This window comes from Oncorhynchus mykiss, chromosome 21 (genome assembly GCF_057628025.1).
Source record: "Oncorhynchus mykiss isolate SJ-2025 chromosome 21, ASM5762802v1, whole genome shotgun sequence".
Taxonomy (NCBI): domain Eukaryota; kingdom Metazoa; phylum Chordata; class Actinopteri; order Salmoniformes; family Salmonidae; genus Oncorhynchus; species Oncorhynchus mykiss.
Genome location: NC_143042.1, coordinates 13,653,282 through 13,676,492, shown reverse-complemented (window position 1 = coordinate 13,676,492; position 23,211 = coordinate 13,653,282). Strand labels below are relative to the sequence as shown.

General features: G+C 40.4%; 1 protein-coding gene, 2 long non-coding RNA genes and 1 gene segment (V, D, J or C); 3 read left to right on the top strand and 1 right to left on the bottom strand.

The window, feature by feature from the left end:
* The window catches only part of zgc:113263 (TIN2_N and Myb_DNA-bind_4 domain-containing protein), a 68,836-nt gene that overhangs the window by 15,136 nt on the left and 30,489 nt on the right, over positions 1-23,211 (top strand). The window lies entirely within an intron of this gene.
* LOC149972994 (uncharacterized) lies at positions 171-2,390 on the top strand. Its single transcript, XR_016490182.1, has 2 exons — positions 171-346; positions 492-2,390. It is a non-coding gene; the product is annotated as an uncharacterized LOC149972994 (long non-coding RNA).
* On the bottom strand, positions 18,518-20,722 carry LOC118936435 (Ig kappa chain C region, B allele-like). The segment is given in 2 exon segments: positions 18,518-19,023; positions 19,947-20,722. Coding segments are annotated over 2 exon segments (402 nt in total).
* Positions 20,557-22,953, top strand: LOC149972993 (uncharacterized). Its single transcript, XR_016490183.1, has 2 exons — positions 20,557-20,920; positions 21,066-22,953. It is a non-coding gene; the product is annotated as an uncharacterized LOC149972993 (long non-coding RNA).

Below are 23,211 nucleotides of genomic sequence, written 5' to 3'. Positions count from 1 at the left end.
AATCCTGGGTTATGAGTATAATCCACTGACACACTTAGATAATTACATGTTCCTCTTAGATCACTGATTTACAGTATAAATTATTTATAACACGATAAAATATTCTGTATCTGCATAATCTGTATGTAGTTATATAGCTAACAGTTATGAATGTAGGTACTAGCAGTAAGACTATTTACATATGACAGTTTGCATTGGCAGCACATGCTTCAGTGCTCTGGGAGTATTTATAACCCTGTGAGTTTAACACTTCATGACTGAGAGCTGTCCTTCATGACAACAGAACCCAAAACAACCATGACTTTTATCACCATCTTCATCTGGATATTTGCCCTCTGCTTTCAAGGTAATATATTTTACATACATTTACCCTGACTGTAGGTACTTAACCTTATTAAAGTAAATACCATTATGTTATTGTAAAGTCATTATTTTGTAAAGCAATGAGCAAATTAATGGGCGATTGAATGTTAATTACATCTCTGTTTCAGAGTCCAGAGGCCAGGTCACAGTGACCCAGACTCCTGCAGTGAAAGCTGTTTCAGTGGGTCACTCAGTCAGTTTCAGCTGTAAGACCAGCAGTGCAGTATACAGTGATACACATGGACAGAGGTTGGCCTGGTATCAACAGAAACTCGGAGAATCTCCTAAACTCCTTACATATTTCATTAGTACCCGTAACTCTGGGACTCCATCTAGATTCAGTGGCAGTGGATCTGGGAGTGACTTCACTCTGACCATCAGTGGAGTCCAGACTGAAGATGCAGGAGATTACTACTGTCAGAGTTTCCACAGTGGTCCAGTGTTCACACAGTGATACAGAGCCGTACAAAAACCTCCCTCAGTCAGACTGCACAGTGACTGTACTGATACAGCAGGGGGAAGAGACAGTGACATGGAACACTGATCAGTAGAGGGGGTAAACTTTGAAAATGGTTAGAAAGTATCATAAAAATCACACGTTCTCCCAACGTCATCATCGTCATCATGGTTGTAACTTGTTATATTGGACATGAACTGAAAGTGTATATACAGTAAAAGTTATTTGTAGTTTTGGAAGACAATACCAGTCCATAGTAGAGTAAGATGTACAGAAGTAAGAGGAAAAGTATCAGCCCCCCAAACCATTTCCCTACATGCACTTCACAACCAGTTATTGATGTGATCATCTAGCATGTATTAACTCTTTTCATGAGCTGTTAGATCTGTGAATGAGACATGATGCTGGGCTCAAACATGACACATTGATGTAGATGCATACACTACATACTATTATCAGAAAGTAAAATTTCCATTTTATCTGTCATTAATTACATGGTGGCATATCTGTTATGTGTCCTTCCCTGAATCCACCAAAGGGGTTAAAACCAGTCCACTCCCTCACATCTGGCCCAGTCCAGGGTATTTAAGGCAGTAAAACAGGTCAACTGGTAGACTGGTAGCTGTGGGAGTGAAACAGATTTACATAGACATGGCTGGTTGGTTCTGCTTGTCCCAGAATAGAGCAGAACTGTCACCAGATGTTCACTCTGTCCCCAGGGGGTTGGAGGTAGAGAAGACCTGGGAAAATGTAATGGGAAAAGCGTAGACCACACATTGTTGAAAACCATTGGAAAAATATCTAATTTAATAAAATCATATTAGGAATTAAACATTACAAATATACAGTTGACGTCGGAAGTTTACAGACACCTTAGCCAAATACATTTAAATACAGTTTTTCACAATTCCTGACATTTAATCCTAGTAAAAATTCCCTGTCTTATGTCAGTTAGGATCACCACTATTTTAAGAATGTCAAATGTCAGAATAATAGTAGAGAGAATGATTTATTTCAGCTTTTATTTCTTTCATCACATTCCCGGTGGGTCAGAAGTTTACTTACAGCCCATTCGTATTTGGTAGTGAAGGAGGTTCACCTAGGGGTCATGATAGGGGCTTACCAAATGCTTGATGTATTATAATAATTGATTATGCTTATGTTGTATTAATATAAGGGGAGGGGTTATAAGACCCCACCCTCCTTACATTTATAGGGTTCTAGACTACAGATGAACAATACATATTCATTATAGATGTTTATAATTGTTCCACCACTGTTTTCTGGTCTCTTTGCCTCTTATAAAGAGACCTCTCTGGGAAATGTGTGACTGTGAAGACAGAACTCTGCAGGGGAGTGTAAGAGAAGAGATTAGTTAGACGTTCCACTATACATCAACTTGGACATTTACTGCTAAGCTTTTAGATAGCTATATAAACAAGAGTTTTAGTGTTGAGTAGGCATGGTTTTGGTCTCATGAGTAAAAGATAATGATGTAGGCAGTGACATCACTCGGGCTGGACTTTGGGTTTAATAAAATAACTTGGGACCATTTCTTTGATACAGAACTTACTCGGAAACATGCTTTATGTTCCAGTTGTCAACTTCTGTCTGTACAATAGGGACTGATAGTACTGAAGTACAAATATAACACAATAGGGACTGATAGTACTGAAGTACAAATATAACACAATAGGGACTGATAGTACTGAAGTACAAATATAACACAATAGGGACAGAGAGTACTGAACTACTAATATAATACAATAGGGACTGATAGTACTGAAGTACAAATATAACACAATAGGGACAGAGAGTACTGAACTACTAATATAATACAATAGGGACTGATAGTACTGAAGTACAAATATAACACAATAGGGACAGAGAGTACTGAACTACTAATATAATACAATAGGGACTGATAGTACTGAAGTACAAATATAACACAATAGGGCCAGAGAGTACTGAACTACTAATATAATACAATAGGGACTGATAGTACTGAAGTACAAATATAACATAATAGGGACAGAGAGTACTGAACTACTAATATAATACAATAGGGACTGATAGTACTGAAGTACTGGAATAATGTATTAGGGACTGATAATCCTGGGTTATGAGTATAATCCACTGACACACTTAGATAATTACATGTTCCTCTTAGATCACTGATTTACAGTATAAATTATTTATAACACGATAAAATATTCTGTATCTGCATAATCTGTATGTAGTTATATAGCTAACAGTTATGAATGTAGGTACTAGCAGTAAGACTATTTACATATGACAGTTTGCATTGGCAGCACATGCTTCAGTGCTCTGGGAGTATTTATAACCCTGTGAGTTTAACACTTCATGACTGAGAGCTGTCCTTCATGACAACAGAACCCAAAACAACCATGACTTTTATCACCATCTTCATCTGGATATTTGCCCTCTGCTTTCAAGGTAATATATTTTACATACATTTACCCTGACTGTAGTTACTTAACCTTATTAAAGTAAATACCATTATGTTATTGTAAAGTCATTCTTTTGTAAAGCAATGAGCAAATTAATGGGCGATTGAATGTTAATTACATTTCTGTTTCAGAGTCAAGAGGCCAGGTCACAGTGACCCAGACTCCTGCAGTGAAAGCTGTTTCAATGGGTCACTCAGTCAGTCTCAGCTGTAAGACCAGCAGTGCAGTATACAGTGATACACATGGACAGAGGTTGGCCTGGTATCAACAGAAACCCGGAGGAGCTCCTAAACTCCTTATTTACTTTGCTAAAACCCTTCAGTCTGGGACTCCATCTAGATTCAGTGGCAGTGGATCTGGGAGTGACTTCACTCTGACCATCAGTGGAGTCCAGGCTGAAGATACAGGAGATTACTACTGTCAGAGTTTCCACAGTGGTCCAGTGTTCACACAGTGATACAGAGCCGTACAAAAACCTCCCTCAGTCAGACTGCACAGTGACTGTACTGATACAGCAGGGGGAAGAGACAGTGACATGGAACACTGATCAGTAGAGGGGGTAAACTTTGAAAATGGTTAGAAAGTATCATAAAAATCACACGTTCTCCCAACGTCATCATCGTCATCATGGTTGTAACTTGTTATATTGGACATGAACTGAAAGTGTATATACAGTAAAAGTTATTTGTAGTTTTGGAAGACAATACCAGTCCATAGTAGAGTAAGATGTACAGAAGTAAGAGGAAAAGTATCAGCCCCCCAAACCAATTCCCTACATGCACTACACAACCAGTTATTGATGTGATCATCTGGCATGTATTAACTATTTTCATGAGCTGTTAGATCTGTGAATGAGACATGATGCTGGGCTCAAACATGACACATTTATGTAGATACATACACTACATACTATTATCAGAAAGTATCATTTCCATTTTATCTGTCATTAATTACATGGTGGCATATCTGTTATGTGTCCCTCCCTGAATCCACAATAGAGGTTAAAACCAGTCAGCTCCCTCACATCTGGCCCAGTCCAGGGTATTTAAGGCAGTAAAACAGGTCAACTGGTAGACTGGTAGCTGTGGGAGTGAAACAGATTTACATAGACATGGCTGGTTGGTTCTGCTTGTCCCAGAATAGAGCAGAACTGTCACCAGATGTTCACTCTGTCCCTAGGGGGTTGGAGGTAGAGAAGACCTGGGAAAATGTAATGGGAAAAGCGTAGACCACACATTGTTGAAAACCATTGGAAAAATATCTAATTTAATAAAATCATATTAGGAATTAAACATTACAAATATACAGTTGACGTCGGAAGTTTACAGACACCTTAGCCAAATACATTTAAATACAGTTTTTCACAATTCCTGACATTTAATCCTAGTAAAAATTCCCTGTCTTATGTCAGTTAGGATCACCACTATTTTAGGAATGTCAAATGTCAGAATAATAGAGAGAATGATTTATTTCAGCTTTTATTTCTTTCATCACATTCCCGGTGGGTCAGAAGTTTACTTACAGCCCATTAGTATTTGGTAGTGAAGGAGGTTCACCTAGGGGTCATGATAGGGGCTTACCAAATGTTTGATGTATTATAATAATTGATTATGCTTATGTTGTATTAATATAAGGGGAGGTGTTATAAGACCCCACCTTCCTTACATTTATAGGGTTCTAGACTACAGATGAACAATACATATTCATTATAGATGTTTATAATTGTTCCACCACTGTTTTCTGTTCTCTTTGCCTCTTATAAAGAGACCTCTCTGAGAAATGTGTGACTGTGAAGACAGAACTCTGCAGGGGAGTGTAAGAGAAGAGATTAGTTAGACGTTCCACTATACATCAACTTGGACATTTACTGCTAAGCTTTTAGATAGCTATATAAACAAGAGTTTTAGTGTTGAGTAGGCATGGTTTTGGTCTCATGAGTAAAAGATAATGATGTAGGCAGTGACATCACTCGGGCTGGACTTTGGGTTTAATAAAATAACTTGGGACCATTTTTTTGATACAGAACTTACTCGGAAACATGCTTTATGTTCCAGTTGTCAACTTCTGTCTGTAATTGCATTAATAAAGGTTTTTGAATGATTTAATTAAAGATATTGTCATAATGTTAATTTCACCAATGAGCCAATGATGAACAAGGAAACTAACCACAACAGTAGCATTGCCTTTAAATTGTTTAACTTGCGTCAAACGTTTTGGGTAGTCTTCCACAAGCTTCTCACAATAAGTTGGGTGAATTTTGGCCCATTCCTCCTGACAGAGCTGGTGTAACTTAGTCAATTTTGTAGGCCTCCTTGCTCGCACACGCTGTTTCAGCACTGCCCACAAATTTTCTAGGAAACGAACCCCAACATTTGGCGAGCTTGCCAGGAGTGAGTGTCATCCCGGTTGGCAGAGATTCCACACCATGGTGCCAGAGCTCTATATTAAAAAAGGTAAGCAGACACTCATTTAATCTAAGTCTGTAAATAATTGGCATTCACTGGTGTGGTTTCCCTCAAGTAAGTGGCACCTCACACAATCTAAAATATAGGCATACACTTTGAATATGACATAGTCTAATTTTAGTTTGGAGAAATTACGTAACGGACTATTGGTGAAATGCATGATGTCAATATAGGATGAATGAAATGAAAGCTTGGTGGTTTTAATTATATTTGTTAAGGGCACTTCAGAGCGACAATTGCCCGGTTTTAATTTGATTTGTTAGAGGTACCCGTTTACTAGTTATTTATTGTGCACAGGTGGTTTGACGCGGCTATCTGAGGCATGCCCTATCTACGGAGGGGTGGCCGGTTATGAGTTAAATACTAGATAGTTTTGCAGAGGTGATTCAGCATTAATCACCTAATTTTATTTGTTAAAAGGTAGTTACCAAGATACTAGTTATTTCTATTATTTTGTAGAGGTACCCAGTGAATGAGTTGAGTTGGTTATGAATAGTGGTAATTTTGTGTGAAATTTACCAAGTGAATGAATTGAGTTGTTTATGAAAAGTGCATTGTATGTTTCATTGTTTGTTTGTCTGTGGATTGTGGTGGGGTTTATTGGGTAATGGCCCAATGACGGAATAAAAAGTTAGGAGTAGGACAGAAATGATTTGAATTAAAGGTTGAACGTATTTGTTAGTGACACTTTCCTACCATAGGACAGTATTGGAGACATTTTCATAAAAAGTTTTTTTGTGATTTTATCACCACCAGGGGGCACTGGTGTATAACATATTACTGTTGCTCCACACCTTTAACCTTTTTGGGATAGGGGGCAGCATTTTCACTTTGGATGAATAGCGTGCCCAGACTGAACTGCCTCCTACTCTATCCCAGATGCTAATATATGCATATTAGTATTAGTATTGGATAGAAAACACTCTGACGTTTCTAAAACTGTTTGAATGATGTCTGTGAGTATAACAGAACTCATATGGCAGGCAACATCCTGAGAAGAAATCCAAACAGGAAGTGAGAAATCGATTTTCAAAACAGTGCCTATTGAAATCACAGTCAGATATGGATGAGGTTGCAATTCCTGGGGCTTCCACTAGATGTCACCGTCTTTAGAAACTGGTTTGAGGATTCTACTATAAAGGAGGGGCTCATGAGACCTCTTTGAGTGAGTGGTCTGGCAGAGAGCCTTGGTCTCATGACGCGCGCTCCCGACAGAGTTTGCTCTTGTTCCAATGCTTTTCTTCAGACAATGAAATTCTCCGGTTGGAACCTTATTGATGATTTATGTTAAAAACATCCTAAAGATTGATTGCATACATCATTTGACTTGTTTCTACGGACTGTAACGGAACTTTTCAAGTTTTTGTCTGGGGGAAGTGCTCGCGCCTCATGAAGATGTATTACTGGGCTGAACACGCTAACAACAAGTGGCTAAATGATGGGCTTTATGGAACTTTATGGAACAAATCAGTCATTTATTGTTGAACTGGGATTCCTGGGAGTGCCTTCTGATGAAGATCATCAAAGGTAAGTGAATATTTATTAGTGTTTTTTTCTAACTTATGTTGACTCCAAAATGGCAGAATTTTATTTGGCTGGATTGGGTTCTGAGCGCCGTTCTCAGATTATGCTTTTTCAGTAAAGTTTTTTTGAAATCTGACACAGCGGTTGCATAGAGGATAAGTCTATCTTTAATTATGTGAAAAACAGTTGCATCTTTTATTAATGTTTATTCTGACTATTTCTGCAAAATCACCAGATGTTTTGGAATCAAAACATTACTGCACGTATCATGCCAATGAAAACTGAGATTTTTGGATATAAATATGCACATTATCGAACCAAACATACATGTATTGTGTAATGTGATGTCATATGAGTGTCATCTGATGAAGATCATCAAAGGTTAGTGATTCATTTGATCTATATTTCTGATTTTTGTGACTCCTATCTTTGGCTGGAAAATGTCAATGTGTTTTTGTGACTTGACTCTGACCTAACATAATCATATGTTGTGCTTTTGCTGTAAAGCATTTTTGAAATCGGACACGATGGGTAGATTAACAAGATGTTTATCTTTCATTTGCTGTATTAGACTTGTTAATGTGTGAAAATTACATATTACAAAAATATATTTTAGAATTTTGCGCGCTGCCTTTTCAGCGGAATGTTGTTGAGGGGTTCCGCTGTGCTAGAAAGGTTAAGATATAACATTAGGAATTGAAGTCTGCCATGCGGTTGTCTCTGTGAGGCCCGTGTGTGAAATATATTTGGTATAAGTAGAACCATTCACTATAGCCTGAATTAAGTGAGAGCAGCATTATGATTACAGTATCACCCACTGTTATTTAACGCACACTGAAAGGAGATAGAACATAATTTATTTAGGCATATTCCTACACATTACACTTTAGAATAACCCTATAGAAATTGGAAAACATATTACACGCAGACTATCTAAATTTTAAAAAGCCGGAGCACCATGGCACAGTCAAACCAGAATGAGGAGAAAGGAGCAAGGAAGCCTATCACGTCTGTTGAATATATGCAAGAGAAGTATTCTGCTGTAGAATTTACATTCACTTTTGAGAAATGGCATGTCTGGACAGAGATGGCAGGAGAAAATAGATATCGAATGGCTGGATCATTCAACAGGACAAGGTTGGATTTAGTCAAGGAGATAATTCAGACGAGAAAAATGCACAAAAGGAAGGGGTTGACGAGTGCCCTTGTATCAGAAACTGTGATGGGAATTATGGTGCTGGAAGAAAAAGGAGGCACAATTCCTGGAGGGAGTTTTTCCTCGCCACCCCAACTCAGTCTACAAAAAGGAACAGACTGGAAGACGCAAGACATCTGCTCAAGTTGTTTCTACAGGCTCACCACAACCACAGACCCACAGCCATGGACTGGAAGAGGATATGGGCCCACCAGATCCCCTCGTTACTGGACAAACACTCAATGCTGGACCTGTGGGAAGTTGGGGCATGCAAACCTGGACAAGTTGTTGGAGCATCCCTGAGCAAATCATCAGTAACAACAACAGGGACATCTGGACAGCCCGGGAATGTGTACTGACAAAGACCTGTTTGATGAACCTCTGCTTGACTCTGACATGGTGCTGTTCATTGATAGTTTTGCTTATATAGATCAAAGCACAGGGTAGAAACATGTATGATTAGCTGTAGTAGATGTGGAAGGTGATATTGAGGTTATATGGCCCCTACCAGACCATTTATCAGCGCAACAGGCAGATTTTATTAGCTCTGACCACAGCTTGTGAATTGGGGGAAGGGAAGGCCCTTACTTTCTACTCAGATTCAGCATATGCTAGTAAGGTTTGGAAAGCAAGAGAGTTTACTAATACCACAGGCACACCTATTAAAAACAGACCTTATGTTGAACAGTTGATTGAAGCTATGAGAAAATATAACACATTGGCTTGAGGCATACACGGATTGGTGTGATAATGCTAGAATTGATGAGGCGGCCAAATTGTCTGTTTCCCGTTGTCAAGCACATGCATTTGATTTTTTTAGTTGTTTGTGTCATTTGAAACTACCGATCTTAAGAAACAGCAGCAGGCTGATATTCTCAATCACCAGGTGTGGAGGGAGAGAGGGTGTGCTCTCTGTCCTAGGTCTGGCTTATGGCTACATCTTTTATCTGGCATGCCCTGTTTACCATCAACCAATGATCTTTCAAATTTGCCGATTGGCTCATGAAGTGAGCCATTCGTCAAAGGGGGATATGAGAGGAGAATGGAGGAGGAGAATGTTTGAAAATTTGACCCAAAATTGAATTAGCACGCAAAACAGTTAATTTATGGTTGTGCGACATGTTTGTTATATAATATAGACAAGGGAAATCCACTGCAACCAGGGAAGTTCCCCACTCCAAAAGGATCTTTTGTCTACCTAGCTATGGATTTCATAGACATGGTAGAGCGAAAAGAAAGAAAGAGATACTGCCTGTTGATAATTGACAGGTTTACCAGGTGGGTGGAACCATCCCACCACCAACTGTGATGCGCGAACAGTTGCAAAATTGCTAGTTAGGGAGTTTATACTCAGGTTCGTAGTGCCTGAGGTTTGTCTGCAGACAATGGGACCCATCTCATAGGAGATGTGGTTACCAAAATGGCCAAAATGATGGGTGTTGACCAGAAGTTTGTGTCCATCTATCAACCGCAGAGTAACAAGAGTTACTGAGGGCTAATCTTGACCCTGAAAGGCTCCCTTGTCAAACTATGCTCTTGTCCGTATGAAAATGTACAGCAGCCTTAACAAAGGTACTGGGTGTACACCTTGTGAAATGTTAACAAGACGACCAATGAACATCCCAGGAGTGAGACCTATGTCTGACCGACAGATAACTGAGATTTAGTGTGACCATCTTGAGTACATGAAGGAACTAACTTCTGTTGTAAGTTTTCTTCCCTCTCACGCTAGGAAAGCAACAGAACCAATCCCAGGTGAAGACCCTGACGAGCTACCCATAAACGCTGGAGAATGGGTGAAACTCAGGGTCCACAAACGAAAATGGAACCAACCACGATGGATGGGTCTGTTCCAGGTAACCATGGTAACACCAAAAGCCCTGAGGGTAGAGGAGAGGTCCGGCTAGCATCATCATCTCTCCCACTGCAAGCGTCTCCCAGAGAGGAAGCCATGGATGAGCGACTGGAGGGAGGGAGAGCAGGGCCCCGAGAACATCTGAAGGAGGAAGAAGGTCCGAGCCAACGGAAAGGAGCAGAAGGCCGAGACCAAAGGTCAGAAGAACCAACATTCAGGTTCAGCCACAGAACCTGAAGAGTCATCAGATGTCTAGGAAACTATGGTTGTGAAACAAGAAAATCGCAACTATGGAAAAACACATGCAGGGTATTTATTGCTCTCCAAATCTTACTCGTTCCCTTTGTGGATGGGGATGTGGAGAATAATAAATGGGTGAAAACAGTGACATACATAAGATGACAGGGGAGGGGGAACACATCTGGCATACAGGTAATGATTTTCCATAAACTCACCTCCACAGCCTCTCTGTGGGAAATCCAGGTAGTACCAATTGGAAAGAATGATTTTGGATGTTAGTTACTCCATTTTATGCAAAGGAACAATACCAGGGTTCGACAAAGAAACAGCAATTATACTACTCTGATGTTCGGTCACTAGGGGGAAGGAAGCAACATGGGAATGTGGATTATCCAATAAGACAGTAGGTAATAGTTCAGATGCAGCTAAATAATTTAACGAGGGTGGGCACATTGAGACTAAATGGCCAAGGTAGGTTCCTAGCGTAAAACCAGGTAAAAATTCCCAGCTGATTAAATGCATAGGACCTCCAGAAGTACAATGGGGAGAGTATTTGACTTGTAGTGTAAAGCCCCTAAATGATGAAGGAGATGTTGTGTTGACAGGATTAAAACCCACAATAACTCCCCCTGTTTGTATCTGCAACTCAGGGAGTGTGGATGTAGGAAACACCACTAATTGCCTGTCTTACACAGGACTAAAAACAGATACCAGTAGTTTTGATGTACTGGATGGGCAACAATTGATAACTAGGGTAAATATGTCAAACATAGGCAAAGGCATGGGGACAACTCCGGATCATCTCTGGATCTGTGGGTGTAATGGCTACATGTTCCTCCCCATGGGATGGAAAGGGTGTTATTATCTGGGGAAAACTGAACTGACAGTAGCAACATTACTTGCTTCTGAGTTGCTGAACAGTTCATTGCAAATTAATTTCAGATCGAATGGCAGAGCTAAAAGAGCAGTGGCTCAAAATAATGAAGCTTATGGACATGTGCTGTCTCAGACAGAGATGACAGCCCTAGTAATCTTTCCAGGTGCAGGAGTTGTAGTAAAGGGATTAACAATTTGGCATACTCCATGCAGGCCCTTACTAATTTGATAGTACAAGGTTTTACTCAGTTGTCACTAAATGTGCAGAATTTGAAGGAAGTAGTGACCAGAGACGAAATGGCACATACTGGCTAAAGACAGAGAGGCCTACAGGTCCCTTGGAATAAACGATGAGGATTACTGTGTCACATTGTTTCCAGACTCCTCTGACAACATGACAGATATTATTAATGACCTGGTTAAATTAGGTGGTACTCTGTGAAAAGCTGACAACACATCTTCGACCAAATTGGACACTGGTTTAATGGTGTATTTGGAAACGTGATGGGTAAGGTAATGATGTTCATGTCTGCCATGATTGTTCCACTCCTGGTAGGACTACTGTGTTTTGCTGTTGCTTTTATGTATGATAAAGTGCTTGGCTAGAAAGACTGTTGAACATTTGGGGATTATAGGACACATGTATGTTGGGGGGGTCACGAGAAGGGAGCAAACTTACCTAATGTGGTAGAGGGAAGATATGGGAGATACTAGAGCTTGTCATGAATATATGGGTCAACTAAGAGAAGACTATAGTGATAGGAGAAACTATGCTAAAGGAGATTTTAGTGTGTTAGACTTACAGTAACAGGTGACAGCTTTAAACATTTCCAGGATAGAGGAAGGCATGGGAGCACCTTTTGGGTGGATGTGGGTATGCAGTGATAAGGGGTATCTCACTTTACCTCCTGGATGGGGGTGTTGTTGTTTGGGGAGAACAGAAATATACATTTTAAGAATTCCGGTCACCGATCTTTTCAATGAGACAGGTAAAACCAACTCTGGGGTACTACAGCGTGCCAAACGACTCATCCCAGACAATCAGGAAGCCTATGGTCATGTCCTACACCCGGGTGAGAGTTTTGGTATGTCAATCATACCCTCCTGGGGTGTGGCTGTCATAGGAAAGTGGGTAAACAATTGAACCAATTTAACCTATTCTTTACAGGCCCATGTGAATTTAACAATCCAAAGATTTAGCCAATTAGATGTCCAAAATCTGAAAGCAGTTGTCAGCCGACATGAGTTTGCTTTAGATTATCTTTTGGCGAAGGAAGGAGGACACTAACGTACAAGGTAATATTGATCCTGAAAATTGTGTTATTCTCCTCCCTGACTCAATCCCTGATTGCTGATCTTAGTAAAACTCTCAAAATCAGAAAAATCTGTTTTTGACCAAATTGGTGACTGGTTTAATGCTACATTTGGAAATGTGATGGGAAAAGTTATGTTGACTTTGTTTTCATTGTTTACTCCTATACATGTAGGAGGTTTGGTGATTTTGGTTACTGTTTAAATTGGTAAGAAAATGACTGTAACTGCTCTTGAACATGCTGGAATGATGGTGTTGGTGGAAGCTGATACAAATCGTGCTGAAGGGGATACTGGGGCATTTCTGGTTTCTCTTAAAACCTCTTAGAGCTACCCCCCTACTTTTTTCAATTTCCGCCTGAAGACATACCCAAATCTAACTGCCTGTAGTTCAGGCACAGAACCAAGGATATGCATATTCTTGGTACCATTTGAAAGAAAACACTCTGAAGTTTGTGTAAATGTGAATTGAATGTAGGAGAATATAACACAATATATCTGGTTTAGATAATACAATGAAAAAAACATACGTTTTTTATTTTTTATTGTTGTCTCATCTTTAAAATGAACAAGATAAACAAACATTCAGATAGGATGATGGGGACATTTTCAGTGAAAAACATAAGAGGGCAATAGCACTTGTGCAAGTTTCAGAATTATAACTTCCAAAATGAGTGTGCTACATGACAGTTATCATGAAGTCACCCAGGTGTCCCACACAAGTAGCCCAAATGTACCCAAGTGGCCAAATTGGTGAAGTTATACATTTTGAATGGAATAACTATATACAAAATACCAAAATGGTATTCTAATACCCCCCCCCCCCCCCCCCCCCCCCCCAAATGGAGAAAAAACATGAAGAGAAAAATATATACATTTACAAAATAACACTTTCAATATTTGGAAGACCCTCAGTCCTCTACACAATATTGTGCTGCTGATGCCAGGTGCCATAGCAGTCTCTTTCTGCTGTAAAGCAGAGGGTCACTAAGCATGTGGTGCAGGTGATGGGGGACTTCATTTTGCAAAGAACACAGCGACGCCTCCATGCTGTGCCCTTTTCCCATGATGTCAAGCAAAGAGGCACTGAGTTTGAAGGTAGCCCTTGAAATACATCCACAGGTACATCTCCTATTGACACAAATTATATCAATTAGCCTACCAGAAGCTTCTAAAGCCATGACATCATTTACTGGAATTTTCCAAGCTGTTTAAAGGCATAGTCAACTTAGTGTATGTACACTTCTGATCCACTGGAATTGTGATATAGTAAGTTATAAGTGAAATAATCTGTCTGTTAACAATTGTTGGAAAAATTACTTATGTCATTGTAACGCTCGTCCTCTTCTTCTGATGAGGAGTAAGAGAGATCGGACCAATTTGCAGCGTGGTAAGTGTCCCTTTTAATAAGTCAAACTGAACACTACAAAATACAAAATGAAACAAACGAAACAGTCCCGTGTGGTACTAACACGGAAAATAATCACCCATGAAACACAATAGAAAACAGGCTACCTAAATATGGTTCTCAATCAGGGACAACGATTGACAGCTGCCTCTGATTGAGAACCATACCAGGCCAAACACAGAAATAGCAAATCATAGAAAAACTAGTTTTAATCACGCCAACATAAGTGTATGTAAACTTGCGATTTCAACTGTATATGTTATGGAAAGCAACTGTTTAGCAGTGTGAGTTCTGAGAGCAGATCTTAGAGGTTCATTTTTTATTATTGCTACATAAGGTTGATGGTATGTGGACAATTCTCTCACTTCGGTGACTCTGCCCTCTACCAATGTGTCCACAGACATTATTAAAAAGAAACGGCCTGAGGGTCTTTCCTGTGGAGAAGATAACATCTCATAACGTTGTTCAATTGCATGGTTACATTTTATTTTAATGAGAGAATACAAAAATGGACTTACTTTACAGCACCAGTTTTGTGCCGCTTCCAAAAGTCCACCGCAGTGATTCACGCTGGTGAAGTCCTTCAAATAAGTATGTATCGGGGGGCTAGGGTCAGTTTGTTATATATGGAGTACTTCTCCTGTCTTATCCGGTGTCCTGTGTGAATTTAATTATGCTCTCTCTAATTCTCTCTTTCTCTCTTTCTTTCTCTTTCTCGGAGGACCTGAGCCCTAGGACCATGCCTCAGGACAACCTGGCATAATGACTCCTTGCTGTCCCCAGTCCACCTGGCCGTACTGCTGCTCCAATTTCAACTGTTCTGCCTGCGGCTATGGAATCCTGACCTGTTCACCGGACATGCTACCTGTTCCAGACCTGTTTTCAACTCTCTAGAGACAGCAGGAGTGGTACAGATACTCTTAATGATCGGCTATGAAAAGCCAACTGACATTTACTCCTGAGGTGCTGACTTGCTGCACCCTCGACAACTACTGTGATTATTATTATTTGACCATGCTGGTCATTTATGAACATTTGAACATCTTGGTCTTGTTCTGTTATAATCTCCACCTGGCACAGCCAGAAGAGGACTGGCCACCCCTCATAGCCTGGTTCCTCTCTAGGTTTCTTCCTAGGTTCTGGCCTTTCTAGGGATTTTTTCCTAGCCACCTTGCTTCTACACCTGCATTGCTTGCTGTTTGGGGTTTTAGGCTGGGTTTCTGAACAGTACTTTGAGATATCAGCTCATGTACGAAGGGCTATATAAATACATTTGATTTGATGAGAGTGAGCACATTCACACACAGAGCACTCTCAGTACCACCTTAATAGACAACATGACCAAATGTTCTCTGAGATCTTAAATATTTCTGTTTCAGAATCCAGAGGACAGGTCGCTGGGACACCAGATTCCTGCAGTGGAAACTGTTCTCCCAGGACAGACAGTCTCTCTGAACTGTACAACCAGCAGTAATGTGTAGAACTATCTAGCCTGGTACCAACAGAAATCTGGAGGAGCTCATAAACTCCTTATTTACACTTCAGTCTGGGACTTCATCTAGATTGACCTCGTAGTGACTTCACTCTGACCATCAGTGCAGTCCAGACTGAAGATGCAGGAGATTACTACTGTCAGAATGGACTCCATGTAAAAGAATGTCTCACATTATTTCAGAATAAATATCCCAGTCTCTGCAAGGTCCCCCAGTGAGTTTCTAGCAAAGATTCAACCATATTTATTGAGATGAAATAACATGATCATAACCCATCAAAACAACCTGAGGTTCTGTCATAGAAGAGACAGTGACATGGACCACTGGTGTAGTGAAGTCAACTTTGAATATGTTTAGAAAGCATCATTCAGATCATTCAGATCACCCCAGCTAAACCTGGGCAATTTGGGCCAATTGTGCACCGCCTGATGGGACTACCAATCATGGCCAGATGAGATGCAGCCTGGGTTTCAACCATGTACTGCAATGACACCTCTTGCATTGAGATGCAGTGTCTTAGGCCACTGCGCCACTCGGGAGCCTGAGTGGTGCACAGAAGTAAAGAAAAAGAAGGTGATGGTACATCAGCATCAGCATCACCCCCTAGATACAATCCCCATATATACACCTCACAACCAGACCTCACAACCAGATATTGATGTGATCATCTAGCATTATATTAACTATTTTGATGAGGAGGTTACTGAAGGTTAGATCTGTGGGTAAGACATGGTGCTGGGTTCAGGCATTAGATATATCTACATAATGTATAATATCCATTTTATCTGTCATAGATTACATGTTGGAATTTCTGTTACTGTACCCTCCCTGAATCCACCATGAAGGTTCAAACCAGTCCACTCCCTCCCATCTGGCCCAGTCCATGGTCTTTTAGGCAGTAAAACAGGTCAACTGCTAGACTGGTAGCTGTAAGAGTGAAACAGATTTGCATAGACAGGGCTGGGTGGTTCTGCTTGTCCCAGAATAGAGCAGCACTGTCACCAGATGTTCACTCTGTTCCCAGGGGGTTGGAGGTAGAGAAGACCAGGGGGGAAATAATGGAAAAGTGTAGACCACACATTATTGAAAACAATTGCTAAAACATCTAATATAATAAAATCACATTAGGAATGAAACATTATAGATACATTGCATTCGGTAAGTATTCAAACCCTTTACTCTGTACTTTGTTGAAGCACCTTTGGCAGCGATTACAGCTCCGAGTCTTCTTAGGTATGACGCTACAAGCTTGGCACACCTGTATTTGGAGAATTTCTCCCATTGTTCTCTGCAGATCCTCTCAAGCTCTGTCAGGTTGGATGGGGAGCATCACTGCACAGCTATTTTCAGGTCTCTCCAGAGATGTTAGATCGGGTTCAAGCTCTGGCTGGGTCACTCAAGGACATTCAGAGACTTGTCCCGAAGCCACTCCTGCATTGTCTTAGCTGTGTGCTTAGGGTCGTTGTCCTGTTGAAAGGTGAAACTCAGTCTGAGGTCCTGTATGCTCTGGCAAAGGTTTTCAACAAGGATATTTCTGGATCTTTGCTCCGTTCATCTTTCCCTTGATCCTGACTAGTTTCCCAGTCCCTGCCTCTGAAAACCATCCCCACATCATGATGCTGCCACCACCATGCTTCACCGTGGGGATGGTGCCAGGTTTCCTCCAGACGTGACATATGGCAATCAGGCCAAAGAGTTCAGTCTTGGCATCATCAGACCAGAGAATCTTGTTGCTCATGGTCTGAGAGTCCTTTAGGTGCCTTTTGGCAAACTCCAAGTGTGCTGTTGTGCCTTTTACTGAGGAGTGGCTTCCGTCTGGTCACTCTACGATAAAGTCCTGATTGGTGGAGTGCTGCAGAGATGGTTGTCCTTCTGTAAGGTTCGCCCATCTCCACAGAGGAACTCTGGAGCTCTATCAGAGTAACCATCGGGTTCTTGGTCACCTCCCTGACCAAGGCCCTTCTCCCCCGATTGCTCAATTTGGCTGGGCAGCGAGCTCTAGGAAGAGTCTTGGTGGTTCCAAACTTCTTCCATTTAAGAATAATGGAGGCCACTGTGTTCTTGGGGACCTTCAATGCTGCAGAAATGTTTTAGTATCCTTCCCCAGATCTGTGCCTCGACACAATCCTGTCTCTAACGTAACAAAATGTGGAAAAAGGGAAGCAGTCTGAATACTTTCCGAATGCACTCTGTATGTTATGGAAAGTAATTGTTCAGCAGTGTGAGCTCTATGACGACCTTCCCACTCTGTCTGTCGAATTCTTTGCTCTTGTTTACCTTAATAGGATGTCGGTGGGCGGAGCTGGGAGGGTCGTCAGCAAAATGGGACACACCTGGAACCGGCTGTGTCCCGGGATAAATACACCTTTTCCCCATTCATTGAGGAGACTCTCTCCATGCAGACACACTGTTGGATTTGGTTGTGGCCTTTTTATGGACGTTGTGTTTGTTTGTTTGCTATGGCACCTTTCAACACCCCTCATTATCACCATCTATGCAGGCAACCACTCACTTACACTACTGATTACTGACTGCACACACCATTGTTCATTGTAAATAGTTTACTTTAGTTAATACATTTATTTTTGTTATTCCTTATTTCTACGTTGTCTCCCTTTTTGTTATGGGCTCTGAGCAGGTTCGTGACAGTTCTGAGAGCAGATCTTAGAGGTTTATTATCAAATATCACTAATTATTCTCACTGCTATTGGTGCTGCAGTCTAACAGGATCGTTCATTTGTAGAAATGATTGCAGAGTATTTGTTGAATCAGATGCCCTTTTATATAAATTAGTATCAAATTTGCTTCCTGTTCATGAGATAGTGATCACCGGAATGAACATTAAAGTAACTCTTGTGGTTATATTTCAATTAAAACAAGCTTTATTTGAACTCAGAAGCAAGATGACATTTACAACTTAATCACAAAATACTTCATTTTGGCACACATCACTCCTGAAATGATTCACTACTATACTGTAACATTCAGCTCTAAAACACAAATATGTGTGGACTCTCTAGCCTCCTACAATGGCTTCTCCGGTCCCTAGACACTACAGTGACTTTTCCGGAAGGCGGCCGAATCACTGGTGTCTTCATGGGCGACCCTGCAGGTGTACACCTCTCCCTCTTCCCAGCGTGCCTTGCTCAGGGTCAGGGTGCTGCTGCGGCTGTAGTGGCCGCCCTTCTCTTCTTCTGTGGAGGTCAGGACCCCATCCTTCACCTCCTCCCCATCCACCTCCCAGCTCACCATCGCCCCCTGGGGGGAGTAACCACTCAGCAGGCAGGCCAGTGTGGCCGAGCCCCCAAAGAGCTGCTCAGAGGACGGGGGGAGCAGAGACACTGTGGGTCTGATAGAGGGACCAGCTGGAGGAGAGGACAGAGGAGAGAGGAGGGTCAGATACTACTGCTACTACTGTATCATGGAATATATTAGGAGAGGAGAGGAGAGGAGAGGAGAGGAGAGGAGAGGAGAGGAGAGGAGAGGCAGTACACACAGGATAAACAACTAGCTACAGTACTAAGGATAACAAAACACTTAATCTATAAAGATAAAGGCAAAAATAAACTCTGAAAATATTTTTAGACAACGCAATCCATCAGATACATGTATGTTACATTCATGCTCTACAGTATAGCCCACCAAGAGCAACAAAATACTAAGAAGGGGTTTCCTGGACATAGATGAAGCCTTGTCCTAGACTAAAAAACACTTTCAATGAAGATTATCCATTGAGCTTGCTTTTTAGTCCAGGACTAAGCTCAATGTGTTTGACAAACCGTCCCATAGTCTACAAAGACATGCAGTAAACAGATATTACACATTCAGATTTAATAATCGTATATACTATTAAAATTGTAAATCTACATGTAAATGTTGTCAAATCTACCCTGAGACACAAGCCAAAATGACCTCAAAGTACTTTTTAAAACTATAGAGGAGGTTCCCCTTTAAACCATGTCAGTGGTAACATCTACGATGAATAAAATACAAAGTGTTGCTTATAATATAGAAAAAGTAGTTGCTACATATTGACAGAACAATGAGCTGACGTGCAATACTGTGTATCAAAATGTCCTCTTTTTAAATCACCTTAGAATATAAACTTGGTGGTACGTGAACAATTCTCTCACTTTGGTGACTCTGCCATTTACCAATCTACCTATCTGTCCCCAGAAATCTCTATAGCCTTGAAGTATTTATTATGGAGAAGATGATAACATCTCATAATGTTGTTCATAGTATGATTACATTTTGTTTTAATGAGAGAAGACAAAAATGTACTTACTTTTCAGCACTAGTTTTGTTCCGCTTCCAAAAGTCCACCACAACGATTCATAATGGTTAAGTCGCCATACAAAAACCTCCATCACACAAGAGTGGGCAGGCACCTTAACAGACAGAGCACTCTCAGTCCCACCCTGAATACTGAAGTGCTAGTTAGTATAATACAATAATACCAAACAATGGCAAATCTTCAAAATCTGACTTAAAAGTATTTTTCTGTATAGACAGATAGCAATTTCTGTCAACTGTTTTATTATTGTTATTGTGTCAGGAAACTAAATACCACGTTAATCAGGTAATATACTTGGCCATTACAACAGATCAAAGATCTTTGACCAGTTTCGTTGTTACTGAGTTTTGCCTTTGCAGGGCAGAATAGGGACTGATAGTACTGAAGTACGAGTATAATACAATAGAGTCAGACACTACTGAACTACTAATATAATGCAATAGGGACTGATAGTACTGAAGTACAAATATAATACAATAGGGACTGATAGTACTGAAGTACAAATATAATACAATAGGGACTGATAGTACTGAAGTACAAATATAACATAATAGGGACAGAGAGTACTGAACAACTAATATAATACAATAGGGACTGATAGTACTGAAGTACTGGAATGACGTAATAGGGACTGATAATCCTGGGTTACACACTTAGATAATTACATGCTCCTCTTAGATCACTGATTTACAGTATAAGTTATTTATAACACGATAAAATATTCTGTATCTGCATAATCTGTATGTAGTTATATAGCTAACAGTTATGAATGTAGGTACTAGCAGTAAGACTATTTACATATGACAGTTTGCATTGGCAGCACATGCTTCAGTGCTCTGGGAGTATTTATAACCCTGTGAGTTTAACACTTGATGACTGAGAGCTGTCCTTCATGACAACAGAACCCAAAACAACCATGACTTTTATCACCATCTTCATCTGGATATTTGCCCTCTGCTTTCAAGGTAATATATTTTACATACATTTACCCTGACTGTAGTTACTTAACCTTATTAAAGTAAATACCATTATGTTATTGTAAAGTCATTCTTTTGTAAAGCAATGAGCAAATTAATGGGCGATTGAATGTTAATTACATTTCTGTTTCAGAGTCCAGAGGCCAGGTCACAGTGACCCAGACTCCTGCAGTGAACGCTGTTTCAGTGGGTCACTCAGTCAGTCTCAGCTGTAAGACCAGCAGTGCAGTATACAGTGATACACATGGACAGAAGTTGGCCTGGTATCAACAGAAACTCGGAGAATCTCCTAAACTCCTTACATATTTCATTAGTACCCGTAACTCTGGGACTCCATCTAGATTCAGTGGAAGTGGATCTGGGGTTGACTTCACTCTGACCATCAGTGGAGTCCAGGCTGAAGATGCAGGAGATTACTACTGTCAGAGTGTTCACTACCCCAACAGTGTCTGGGTGGTAACACAGTGATACAGAGCCGTACAAAAACCTCCCTCAGTCAGACTGCACAGTGACTGTACTGATACAGCAGGGGGAAGAGACAGTGACATGGAACACTGATCAGTAGAGGGGGTAAACTTTGAAAATGGTTAGAAAGTATCATACAAATCACACGTTCTCCCAACGTCATCATCGTCATCATGGTTGTAACTTGTTATATTGGACATGAACTGAAAGTGTATATACAGTAAAAGTTATTTGTAGTTTTGGAAGACAATACCAGTCCATAGTAGAGTAAGATGTACAGAAGTAAGAGGAAAAGTATCAGCCCCCCAAACCAATTCCCTACATGCACTTCACAACCAGTTATTGATGTGATCATCTAGCATGTATTAACTCTTTTCATGAGCTGTTAGATCTGTGAATGAGACATGATGCTGGGCTCAAACATGACACATTGATGTAGATACATACACTACATACTATTATCAGAAAGTAAAATTTCCATTTTATCTGTCATTAATTACATGGTGGCATATCTGTTATGTGTCCCTCCCTGAATCCACCATAGAGGTTAAAACCAGTCCACTCCCTCACATCTGGCCCAGTCCAGGGTATTTAAGGCAGTAAATCAGGTCAACTGGTAGACTGGTAGCTGTGGGAGTGAAACAGATTTACATAGACATGGCTGGTTGGTTCTGCTGTTCCCAGAATAGAGCAGAACTGTCACCAGATGTTCACTCTGTCCCCAGGGGGTTGGAGGTAGAGAAGACCTGGGAAAATGTAATGGGAAAAGCGTAGACCACACATTGTTGAAAACCATTGGAAAAATATCTAATTGAATAAAATCATATTAGGAATTAAACATTACAAATATACAGTTGACGTCGGAAGTTTACAGACACCTTAGCCAAATACATTTAAATACAGTTTTTCACAATTCCTGACATTTAATCCTAGTAAAAATTCCCTGTCTTATGTCAGTTAGGATCACCACTATTTTAAGAATGTCAAATGTCAGAATAATAGTAGAGAGAATGATTTATTTCAGCTTTTATTTCTTTCATCACATTCCCGGTGGGTCAGAAGTTTACTTACAGCCCATTAGTATTTGGTAGTGAAGGAGGTTCACCTAGGGGTCATGATAGGGGCTTACCAAATGTTTGATGTATTATAATAATTGATTATGCTTATGTTGTATTAATATAAGGGGAGGGGTTATAAGACCCCACCCTCCTTACATTTATAGGGTTCTAGACTACAGATGAACAATACATATTCATTATAGATGTTTATAATTGTTCCACCACTGTTTTCTGGTCTCTTTGCCTCTTATAAAGAGACCTCTCTGAGAAATGTGTGACAGAAGACAGAACTCTGCAGGGGAGTGTAAGAGAAGAGATTAGTTAGACGTTCCACTATACATCAACTTGGACATTTACTGCTAAGCTTTTAGATAGCTATATAAACAAGAGTTTTAGTGTTGAGTAGGCATGGTTTTGGTCTCATGAGTAAAAGATAATGATGTAGGCAGTGACATCACTCGGGCTGGACTTTGGGTTTAATAAAATAACTTGGGACCATTTCTTTGATACAGAACTTACTCGGAAACATGCTTTATGTTCCAGTTGTCAACTTCTGTCTGTACAATAGGGACTGATAGTACTGAAGTACAAATATAACACAATAGGGACTGATAGTACTGAAGTACAAATATAACACAATAGGGACTGATAGTACTGAAGTACAAATATAACACAATAGGGACTGATAGTACTGAAGTACAAATATAACACAATAGGGACTGATAGTACTGAAGTACAAATATAACACAATAGGGA